We start from the raw sequence: 12,450 nt of genomic DNA on the forward strand, positions 1-12,450 counted from the left end.
ATATGAGAAAGATGGTTAGAATTGTATGAAAGATGGCCTGTATTGCAACTTGAGTTATAGGTGAAATGTGTTAAATAGAGAGCATATGATGTGGAAGGGGGTGTGTATTGTTTTGTTTAATTAAAAAGCGGTTACAGAGTAAGATGTACATTGATAGTGTGGATGGTACAGTGACATTTGTGGGTGTGGGGGGGGGCTGTGTGTGCATGTTGTTTAGGTGTGTGTGTGCAATAGTATAGTAGGGTGTTTCTGAGTCAGCGGCTCCCCACTGGCGGAGGTCACGACACAGGAGAACAGGAGGCTGGGTAGTGATAGGGGTGTGTGGGCATAAGGGGGACTAAAGAGGAGTGTGGGAGATACTGTGCAGCTTCTGCCAGTGGGTGAGGGTCCAGCGTGGCAGTACAGGAGTACAGGATGGTGGCCCTTAGTCAGTTTCTCCTCCTACTGGGTGGGAGTTCGGGTGCATGAGAGCAGGAGGCTGGGCTATGAGGCATGATAGGGGCATGTGGGCAAAACAGCGTCAGCGACTCCCCAGTGGTGGAAGTTACGGTTCAGGAGAGCAGGAAGCTGGGTAGTGATAGGGGTGTGTGAGTATACGGGGGACTAAAGAGGGGCTTAGGGGTGCCGTGAATTGCGGGAGGGGCGCGGGGGGTGCCGTGAATCAAGGGAGGGAGGGGGCGCAGGTGTCGGCGAATCGCGGGAGAGGGAGGGGGTCCGCAAGGCGTGAATTGCGCGAGGGGGGGGAACGGGGCGCGAAGAATCACCTAGTTGGTTATATATTTTTGTAGAAGGATGGTAGGATGTTGCTGTCATTCAGAATTCATTTACATAAACAGTAATAGTAGCAGTAAAAGATCTGACTTAAAACACCTACAGTAAAACAGAACAGGTGTTATATATTATACAAAGAATTGGTTGATGATGTGTAGGTTGACGTGCACATAGTTCATAGTTGTCACTGGAAAAAAATTGCTACACGAAAAAATCAACACAGAAAGTTCAACACATGTAAATGTTGACATAAGTGTGGCACTTCATCGGTGTCCATGTCGACACATGAGAATGAATATGAAAACATTGAAAAAACGAAAAATAAATCTTCAAAAACTCATGTCAACCTTTTTCATTGTCGACCATAGCCGTGCATGTGCCATTTAATCCTGGGGTTCCCGTGAATCGCGCGCGGGGGTGGGGGGGGGAGGGAGGAGGTGAGGGGTGTCCGCGAATCACGGGAGGAGGGGTCGTGGGTGGATGCTGTTAATTGCGGGAGGGGGGGTTGCGGGGGGGGGGTGTGGGTGCTGCGAATCGTTGGAGGGGGGGACGCGGGGGGTTGCAGTGAATCGCGGGAGGGTGGGTCGTGGGGGCGGGGGGTTGCCGCAATGACAGGAGAGGGGGTCAGGGGTGGGGAATCGCGGTTGGGGGGGTCGTGGGGGGCACCGTAAACCTCGCGAGGGGGGCCCAGGGGGTTGGCGCGAATCGCGGGAGGGGGGGTCGCGGGGTGCCGCGAATCGCAGGAGGGGGGGGTGTCACGGGGTGGGGCCGCGAATCGCGGGAGTCACCGGGGGTGCCGCGAATTGCGGGGGGTGTGCTGCAAATCGCGGGAGGGGGGTTGCGTGGGGTGCCGCGAATCGCCACAAGAAAGGTCAACACATGTAATTGTTGACATAAGTGTGGCACTTCATTGGTGTCCATGTCGACACATGAGAATGAATATGAAAACATTGAAAAAGTGAAAAATAAATCTTGTCAACCTTTTTCATTGTCGACCATAGCCATGTCAGTGTTTTGCATGTGCCATTTAATCGTGGGGATGCTGTGAATTGCAGGAGGGGGGGGTCACGGGGGGGGGGGGGTGTGTGGGTGCCGCAAATCTTGGGAGTGGGGGGCGCGGGGTGTTGCAGTGAATCGCGGGAGGGTGGGTCGCCGGAGCGGGTGGTTGGCGCAATGACAGGAGGGGGGGTCAGGGGTGGGGAATCGAGGTTGGGGGGGTCGTGGGGGGGCACCGTGAACTTCGCGAGGGGGGGCCCATGGGGTTGGCGCGAATCGCGGGAGGGGGGGTTGCGGGGTGCCGCATATCGCAGGAGGGGGGGGTGTGTCACGGGGTGGGGCCGCGAATCGCGGGAGTCACCGGGGGTGCCGCGAATTGCGGGGGGTGTGCTGCAAATCGCGGGAGGGGGGTTGCGGGGGGTGCCGCGAATCGCCACAAGAAAAAAATCAACACAGAAAGGTCAACACATGTAAATGTTCACATAAGTGTGGCACTTCATTGGTGTATATGAAAACATTGAAAAAGTGAAAAATAAATCTTGTCAACCTTTTTCATTGTCGACCATAGCCATGTCAGTGTTTTGCATGTGCCATTTAATCGTGGGGATGCCGTGAATGGGGGGGGGGGAGGGAGGGAGGTGCATACCCAACATGACCCTCTCCAGGAGGGACACATTGCTCTGTTTCAGGACTTTCTTCTTAATTTATGGATTACCATCACCTGTGCTTAAACACCTTTTTTATCAATTACCCTGTTTAAAACAGGTGATGACAATCCTAAATTAAGATGGAAGTCCACAAACAGAGCATTCTGTCCCTCCTGGAGAGGGTCATGTTGGGAGGTATGTGGGGCGCTCACCTGGTGTGTCTGGTGAGTAGCTGTGTCTTTGCTGGGTAACATAAGGAGGCAGAGGGTGTCTGGCACTGTGCATACCTTCCAACATGACCTATGCCAGGAGGGACACAATGCTCTGCCGTTGGACTTTCTTCCTAATGTATGATTACCTCCATCTGTGTTGAACAGGTTAATTGATAGGAAAGGTGCTTCAACACAGGTGATGGCAATCATACATTAAAAGGAAAGTGCAGGAGCAGAGCATTGTGTCCCTCCTATGACTGTGGGCTCACTGGGCTGGTTCTCTGTCATGTGAGTCAGAGGCTCCACCCAGCGTTACAGCTTCAGGCACACTTTGAGTGACAGATGTAGCCAAATATATAAGAGATGTATATATATATATATGTGTGTGTGTGTGTATATATATATATATATATATATATATATATATATATAATTGCAAACAGGAGCTAGATCATGTGACACAGTTTGCATGGGGTACAGTATAATGTCAAATTGGAACCACTTTGGTCAATAATAGAACCTTTATCAATATAATTATGATTACCTGTGATCCGGGAGGTCCTCTCTCCCCCTGCGGTCCTGGTGGTCCCTGAATAGATATAGGGGGTCATCGTTAGTGACATTACTTCTAAATCCCAATAATTATTTTTAAGCCGCAGGAACCCGAATTTTCAATCACAGCTTTGATATATGGTAAAGTGTGTGGATTATATCGGACCTCTCCAGAAATACAAATGCAATATCAGCTGATAATCCTGCAATCACTGCCCATCTTTTCTGTGGAATCTATTATGAACTGGTTGTTCCCGTTACCTAGAAGACTGCAGAGTTATTTCTACTGCAATGTGACTAAGAGATATGCATGGACTGGGGAACATCAGACCACTGCATGGACGGGGGAACATCAGACCACTGCATGGACTGTGGAACATCAGACCACTGCATGGACTGGGGAACATCAGACCACTGCATGGACTGGGGAACATCAGACCACTGCATGGACTGGGGAACATCAGACCACTGCATGGACTGGGGAACATCAGACCACTGCATGGACTGGGGAACATCAGACCACTGCATGGACTGGGGAACATCAGACCACTGCATGGACTGGGGAACATCAGACCACTGCATGGACTGGGGAACATCAGACCACTGCATGGACGGGGGAACATCAGACCACTGCATGGACGGGGGAACATCAGACCACTGCATGGACTGGGGAACATCAGACCACTGCATGGACGGGGGAACATCAGATCACTGCATGGACTGGGGAACATCAGAACACGGCATGGACTGGGGAACATCAGAACACGGCATGGACTGGGGAACATCAGAACACGGCATGGACTGGGGAACATCAGACCACTGCATGGACGGGGGAACATCAGACCACTGCATGGACGGGGGAACATCAGAACACGGCATGGACTGGGGAACATCAGACCACTGCATGGACGGGGGAACATCAGACCACTGCATGGACTGGGGAACATCAGACCACTGCATGGACGGGGGAACATCAGACCACTGCATGGACGGGGGAACATCAGACCACTGCATGGACGGGGGAACATCAGACCACTGCATGGACGGGGGAACATCAGACCACTGCATGGACGGGGGAACATCAGACCACTGCATGGACGGGGGAACATCAGACCACGGCATGGACTGGGGAACATCAGACCACGGCATGGACTGGGGAACATCAGACCACTGAATGGACTGGGGAACATCAGACCACTGCATGGACTGGGGAACATCAGACCACTGCATGGACTGGGGAACATCAGACCACTGCATGGACTGGTGGTATATCATGTCACTGCATGGACTGGTGGTATATCAGACCACTGCAGGACTGGTGGTATTTCAGACCATTGCATAGACCACAATGTACTGCAGTGGGTTTCCTCTGGGTACTATATTTTCCTACCACAGGGGCAGGGTGTAACTAAATAACCATCTCTGATTGTACAGAGTTATATAAAGGAGGACAGGATGATATATATATACCTTTTTGCCAACTTTTCCTGGTGGTCCTGGTAGTCCAGGTATCCCCATCTCCCCCTAATAACGTAGAAATAGATCACATTAACCTCAGCACATAGCGCACTATACATCGGACACTCTGCTATGATAAGTTCCAGCAGATCCGCTCAGTCAGAGAACTGGAAATACATTTATACATGGATGGGATAATATACACTCGCTGGCCGAGGTGGGGATTTCACATTTATGTAGGTGTGCCCCGTATTGCAGGTAGGACGACACAATATATTTGTGTGAACTCCATGAGAAACGTGTCAGCATAGGCCTGACACACACAGGACACCGTGCAAACTGTGGAGAACTACAATCCCCTTCAGGACAACTCTTCTGTATCTGACCATGACTTATGGTCTTATATATGATATATACTCCTTTTCCACATGGTCACAAAAACCAAACTCCCTCCCAGAGACAACAATGTAAGGATGTTTTTTTTAGTTATGTATTGTGCAGCCGGTTCTCTTTGATGGGTGATTCATTTATAAACAGATCAATAATGGGTCTCTGTACTAAGCCTTGAAGAAAGATAAAGTACATGGAGATAAAGGGCCTTATTCAGGTTGGCAGGCTAGGCAGCGTATATTTTCTGCCTAGTGTGCACTTAACCCCAACCCCCACCCCGGAATCAGGCTAAAAGTACCAGCCAATCAGCTCCTACCTGTCAGGGTTTGAAAAGTGACAGCTAGGCACTGATTGGCTGGTACTTTATCGTTGTCCACTTTATCTCTCTCTCGCTTAGTACATAGACCCCCAACTCCTGGGATTGTCGCCAATAAAAATAATATAAACGTGCAACGTAATGATACAAATAAATGAGACCGTCCTACCATTGTCTTCCTGGCATCTATTACTACATTATGGTATATTATATAGTGACAGCTAATATGTGTGTGTTGCAGCCGGGTATGATCCAGGAGTGAGGGGCAATGAGCATTCCTGTTGGCCACAGTGGCCACCTTAGATAGTCAGGAGCCATACCTTCTCGCCAGTGTGCCCTGTCCGCCCTCTCTCGCCGGAAGGACCGGGAAAGCCCTAGAGTGGAAAGATATCAGCATTTATATCTCATTTGTTCCAATCCTGTAGCCCAACTTCTCATTTTCTCATTCCCAATCCTAATGTGAGGTCTATAATCAATGTTGGATTGGAACCACTGGTGCGCAGGGAAAGCTCCTGGTTGGTGCCGCTTCCTGAAGGCCCCACCCCTTCCTCTAAGGGTCAGTAAATTAGTGGAGCAAGCCATCCTGTTAATGAAAGTGGGTGGTCCTGACACACCAAAGATCCCTCGTCTGTTCTATGCATGTCCTTTGTTAATGTTGGCCATGTCTTTCTTTGGTGGCTGGCCACATGCCTAATGCTTGGGCCCCTACCCTTACCACTTTTCCCGCGGAAAGGACAATACAGAGGTGGAAAGGGGGAAACTGATATTTAAGTAAAAAAAATCCATCCATCTTCTTTTTAATTTTAACTTTTAGGTTGGCACTTGCAGTTCTAGCATGCCCACATGCCCAGCAGGCAAAGGTAGGACTTGCTGGGACATGTAGTTGCCAATTGCCTTAGGGAATTTTGGCCACACTATGATTAGGAGCCAGCCTGGCATAGGCTGGGGTGGTGGCAAGTGTTACCGGCTTGACGTGCCACCCTATACCAAGTGTAACCAGCTCAGGCTTTAAATAGTCTACAACTCCTTATGGATAAGGGAGAATGGATTGGCTGTGGATTGCCACCTGGTGGCCACAAAAGGTTCTGCAGCAGCTGAAATGTTTTTTTTTTTGTTTCATTAATTGGCCTACCTAACCAATATGTCTCCCCAATGATGACCAGACACCAGTCACACCACCCCAGAAAACCATGCATTGAAGGATCACATTCTAAACACTTACATACATGCCCACAAGTCCTTGAGGTCCTTCCGGTCCTTGTTTTCCAGTAAAGCCCTGTAAGAAAACACAGCATACTTTTAACTCTATCTCTTATCTAGGACAGAAAGCTGCCAAAATATTCTGGTCAACAGAACCGATCTGTTAATTGTGGCATAAAGAATCCATATGAGAAAAATAAGGTTCTAGTTCTAGAGCTGGATGCGCCAAGGTAATGTAGTATGGACCCATAGACAGAGTGCAACTTTGACCCTCAGTCGCTCCTTTGCCTGGATCCGGTGATAACTCACCCACATAAATGTAACCGCAGATTACGCCTATCTCTATCAGGTTAAGCTACACTCATTGACCCGGCACTTTGACACTCGGGGAAATTTACTAAGATGGGAGTTGTATTTCACGTGGGATGTTGCTAAGGGCAACCAACCAGAATCTACTTCTTTTTTATTTTGCACCTACCTACATCCCATGTGAAATACAACTCCCATCTTAGTAAATGTCCCACTCAGGGTCTATTAGGGTATGGATCATTAGGTCTACAAGAAGATGGTCAACAAGCATTGGGTCGACACCATTAGATCGACATGCTGAAAGGTTGACAGGTCATTAGGTCGACAGATGCATTAGGTCGACAGAAGCATTAGGTCGACATGGGCAAGGTCGACAGTCAAAAGGTCGACATGGGGGTTTTCACTGTTTTTTTTACCTGAATGTAGACATGGACACTGAAACGTAGCACCGCGTCCCCTCACATGGTTAGCTGCACGGTACACTATTTTATTTGCCTACCACGTCCTAGTGGATGGTAGGGCATGAAATACCGCCTGTCGACACATGTCAGTGAAAAACCCAATGTTGACCTTTTGACTATTGACCTTGCCCATGTAGACCTAATGCTTGCATCGACCTAATGACCTGTCGACCTAGACCCATGTCGACCTAATGGTGGTTCCAGAGGTGCGGCTGCAGCACAGTTCAAAATTCAAATAAGGGAGAAACCCCAACTGCCATTGAGTCCGTTTGGAATGGCAGTTGGTGACATGGGCTGTGGGGCTATCTAGTACAATTCAGGGTCCATACCCAGGTGTAGGGCCGCTGGTTAGTTTGTTGAGCGGGTGAAACTCCACCGAATTGTTGAGACTCTCTAGTCATAGTGGTGGATAATGGGTTACTGGTGGGTATTGGGCAAGCAAAAATGTGTGGACGGATTTCTGTCAAACGTGATTCTTTTAATACAAATACAGGGGGCCCAGCACTCACCATAATAAACTAACTCACCTTACAAATAATTATTTGTATGTTAAGGTGAGTTAGTTTATTATGGTGAGTGCTGGGCCCCCTGTATTTGTATTTACTAGAGTGTGTGGTCACAGGCCACTGCACCCCAACTTGGGACGTGTGGGTGCTGTTTGCACCCCATTCTTAGGAATGGCGAGTGTGGTGGTACATCTCTCTCTCTCTCTCTCTCTCTCTCTATTTTATTTGGGTGCATTGTCCATATAATAATGTATCCTTGATCTAATTGTACTTACCCTTTCTCCCAGAGGTCCAGGCTCTGCACCCATCCCTGGTCTACCAGGAGGACCCTAGAAGAAAGTAATATCACCATGACGTGTTCGCCGTCATAACATCTTGTGTAAAAGCCTGGGAGAAAAGAGGTCTACTCACGGCTGGTCCTGGGGGTCCATCTCTGCCCTTTTCCCCACGAGGTCCTGGCAGTCCCTGCAGGTGGTAGGGGAACAAAGACTTTTTAATCTAACTTAGGGTGACCATAGGTGGCTCTTTTTTGAGAAGGTTCGTCAGCAACTATGTTCCGACCGGGTCATGCAGGGTTTTGTTGTGTTAAGACCATGAGTAGCTAAAGGGATCTGGTAATCACTAGCGAGATCAGCCATTATAAATGGTCATAGATGGCACACCCACTATCGGCTATTAATGTCTGAATGCTTCCACTGTATTACTGAACTAAATCATTTACCTTAAGTAACTTCATTTGTGTTTATTGATGGGTGAAACTGTTAAATTTCTTAAAAGGTCAGAGTTTGTGGGGGAAATCTAATAAGATGGGAGTTCCAATCAGAATTTAATTTTTATCTATTTCGCACCTTCTTGAAGATGATAGATAGTATCTGATTGGTTCTCCAGAATAACATCTTATATGAAATAGAACCTCTGTCTTAGTGAATTTTCCCGTGTGTCTAGCATCGCCACCGCAGTAGGGATGAAGCTGCGAAGCAGAACCATTGTATTGCAGTCTCCTAGGTAACAACAATTTTTGCTGAGTTGACAGATTGGTCGATTACAACAAAGAACGCGGATAGTGGTCTCTCATCAAATAGAATTGTTGCAGTTATGTAGACTCAGGTCCTAGTTATTAGGAAATGTTGTCTGTTCCCAATATGAATACTTACATGTGTTCCCCTGCTCCCAGGTACCCCTGGTGCACCAGCAGGCCCCTGAGGTAAGAGGAGGATATTAGAAATCATTAGAGGCTGCTTGCTATACTGTACATACAAAAGATGAGAAGAGCCAGTCATCCTGTGGTAATCAGACAGTGTACAGCGCAGTATAATGCAGCTGAGATCACGGCCCAGGCGAGGGAACAGACACAGATGAAGCGAGTTAAAATGACGTAATGTCCCGACTAATGCATTAATACGATTGCAGCAATTTTACTGCTGCAGCAAAATATACATAATACTGAGTTAATTTGCAGTTTTATAGGGTGAATATGGATTTATCAGACAAGGATGGAACCAGGGTGCTGATTGGCTAGTACTTTCACTCTTTCCATGGTGTAGTACATCTTCCCCCCTCTCTGAAAGTAAGGATTCTTCCGGAAATTGCAGCAGAGGAGGTAAGTATATTGTTAACCAACATATTTGGTTTGTAGTAGAAGTGGGACATTTTGGTCATAGAACCTTGTTTAGTCTCAAACTGTCACTCAGGGACACAAATGGTTTGAAGTAAGTTAGCTATTGATCACACTCCAAACAAGGTATTATAACACAAGACCACATGTACCATAGGAATACACTCAATCTGTGAATGATAACAAATAGTCTGATTTGTGACACTTGTCAAAATTAACTTTCATGTAAATCTCCATGTGTTTAAACCTCCCCTCCCCCCATGTCTCTACATTCCATCCTCAGAACTTGAACTCCCAACCTCATACACCACAGCCAATAGCACTGCATACTGTGACTCATTAATGAGGCCGCAAGTACACACTCTGTACTGGTTTCTACACACATTACCAGTAACACTGTATACCCAACACCACAACAATAAGAAGACAGGAAGTAAAACAGTAAAGGAAGAGGCTAGAAAGGTGCTGGGACTTGTGGTGAGTCAGGGAAAGGTCCAAGCGCCATGCCAAATAATGGGTATATATAGTGCATAGTGGGAACCTGTGTACCAGGCAGTCCTTCTGCGCCCTCCGAACCTGGAACACCGCGATGACCCTGTATGGGGACAAAGAGTTTACGGTTTATATGAAGCACACGATGATCGTTATAAGGGGTCGGACACACTGTGTATACAAGGGGTACAAACCACTACTACCACCTACTAGACTGCAAAACAGACCTAAAGTAATCTAAAACCAGCACTGAAACACATAATGAGCACAATATTTATTAAATCAGTGCTCCCTTGCAATACAGTTGTCTCTGCCACTCAAATAGACCCAACTCCATCCTACACATTTAACTCTTAATGTTACAAGTAAGCTTAAAATCTAAATAATTTTCTCGGTACAAGTCAGCTGAACAAAATGATGATTTGCACCCTTGGTATAATGTAACTGAGCTTATTTGCGAGGTTTCTTCACCCCATCTTTTATACTATAACTAATCACTGGATGTTATTGAGTACTGGTTTGGGTAGATCTAGAAAACCAGCATAAGCGCAAAAACATTCTAGCCACTGTAGTGCCAAAATTGTGCGCCCGTCATAAATGTCAAAGTAGTGCCCCCTCCCCACATTGGTACATAAATGAGAGCACCCCTGTTAGTATAGAAATAAATGTAAAAAATTCCCCTGCGTTTCAGCTTGCACCCTGGGGTGCAAAACAACTGTAATCAGCGCAATCAGAATGGAAAAAAAAAAATTGCATATTGCCCCGTAATTTTGCCACACTTTGGACAATTGAGTTTGTGGCGCGATAGTACAATGAAATAGTGTGCGTCCTGAGCTTTTTAATAATGTTTTTATTTCTTTAATTTCGTTTGTGTATGTAGACAATAGGATAATTGGACAGGAAATCAATAGATAGATGATATCCGCTGTCACTGATATACTGTACATGTTAAAAGTTCTGATAAACTCACCGGAGATCCTGGTGTCCCCACAAGACCTCTCTGCCCCATCCGTCCCTGAAACAGACAGATGACACTCTGTAAATTAGACTCGGGAGGGTGAGTAAGTTGTGTCTGTGGGAGGGGGTGGCGATGGCAGCCAATGAAAAAGGATTCACAATACAATGATATGTAATTACAGGGAGGATGAGCTCTAGATTAATGCCGGCTCCAATTATAGGCAGAACCTGCTACGCTGCACATTGCCAGACCCTACTGACTGGCTGCCTTCAGATCAATCTAAAGCTGATACTAATGGTGCGTACACACGGGGCAATATGATCGCTGGCAATATATTGATCGCTGGCAATATATTGCTAGCAATATATTGCACAGCAATCATATTGCTCAGTGTCCCGTTTTCATCTGTGACCAGAGATGGTCGCTGATGAAAATGTCCCACTGCCGGGAGAAGAGGCAGTGGAAGTCGCTGGTCAGAGGAGAATGCTCCCAGCGACCATTAGGGGGCTGAAAACGGGAGCGCACACCGAGCAATATATCGCCGGTGCACACTCCAATCGCTAGCGACCATATTGCCAGCGATAAGTGTACCGTGTGTACACAGCTTAATGAAATCATTAGTGATGAGATGAGCAGCTTTTCTCCTTGGCCAGTGCAATGTTCTACTTGTAAAACAATGCCATATTGCTCTGTGTCCCATGCACTGTGGCAGAGATATGCATATTCTGTAAGAAATATAAGAATATACAGAGCTTAAAGTGGTCCCGAAGAGGGGATGGAACTCATTTCCCCGCTAACACAAGACCCCCCCCAACTGGTGGAGCCTAGACCAGTGCCAGGTTTTCTGCACCTCCTGCAAACTATAAATTTGTGCCATACCTCCATACTTTAAAGGAACAGTGGTATCTCTAGGATGGGGTATGGTCATGCAATAGTTCCCCCCAATTCAAATTACACCACACATATTATTTACATTTCATCACATGTAGTACCCTTTATTCATATTACACCACATAGTAATGCCCCTTATTCACATTACATTATTTAGTAGTAGTGCCCTTACAAAAATGAATACAGTAATAGTGACCCTTACACATAATGCCTACAGAATCTTCAGAACCCAGCCATCAGTTAAATGCCGCCCCACACATGCGAATTCCCACCCATGTGTATGGCTGCGAATTCGTTTGCAGCTGTGCATATGAGGGGAAAACCATTTTGAAATCACTCACCATCGAATAGCTTTTCCTTCTGTTCGCAGCGGCTAGTAAGCCAGGCCTTCCTCAATGTTGTGATGGCCTTCGAGAGAAGAAGGCCACTGCTAATGTCAGTGACCCTCCCTCCCAATGGTCGGGGAACGCCTGCATTTTTTGGGCACTCCCAAAAAATGCTGGGTTACCACCACTACTCACCCTGCGAGCATCCAGCAATGGCAAGCCATCGCTGGCTGTCTTTGCATGAATGTCTTGCGCATGTGCACAGTGTGAATTCGCAAGTATGAATCCAGCCCATAGTGAGTACTGAACAAGAGGAGCTGGGAAGGGTGAAGAGCTGTGCAAGAAGGTAC

General features: G+C 47.1%; 1 protein-coding gene across 1 annotated transcript in view; it reads right to left on the bottom strand.

Moving 5' to 3' along the window:
* The window catches only part of LOC146035271 (uncharacterized), a 218,041-nt gene that overhangs the window by 28,322 nt on the left and 177,269 nt on the right, over positions 1–12,450 (bottom strand). Inside the window, exons 29-37 of the mRNA XM_083158626.1 lie at positions 10,896–10,940; positions 9,975–10,028; positions 8,973–9,017; positions 8,230–8,283; positions 8,094–8,147; positions 6,565–6,618; positions 5,663–5,716; positions 4,649–4,702; positions 3,171–3,215 (exon numbers count right to left, since the gene is read on the bottom strand). Of these exons, the coding sequence (XP_083014752.1) occupies positions 3,171–3,215; positions 4,649–4,702; positions 5,663–5,716; positions 6,565–6,618; positions 8,094–8,147; positions 8,230–8,283; positions 8,973–9,017; positions 9,975–10,028; positions 10,896–10,940 (459 nt within the window). The remainder of the gene's footprint in view (positions 1–3,170; positions 3,216–4,648; positions 4,703–5,662; positions 5,717–6,564; positions 6,619–8,093; positions 8,148–8,229; positions 8,284–8,972; positions 9,018–9,974; positions 10,029–10,895; positions 10,941–12,450) is intronic.

The sequence above is a fragment of the Crinia signifera genome, chromosome 9 (genome assembly GCF_055691185.1).
Source record: "Crinia signifera chromosome 9, ASM5569118v1, whole genome shotgun sequence".
In the NCBI taxonomy this organism is placed as follows: domain Eukaryota; kingdom Metazoa; phylum Chordata; class Amphibia; order Anura; family Myobatrachidae; genus Crinia; species Crinia signifera.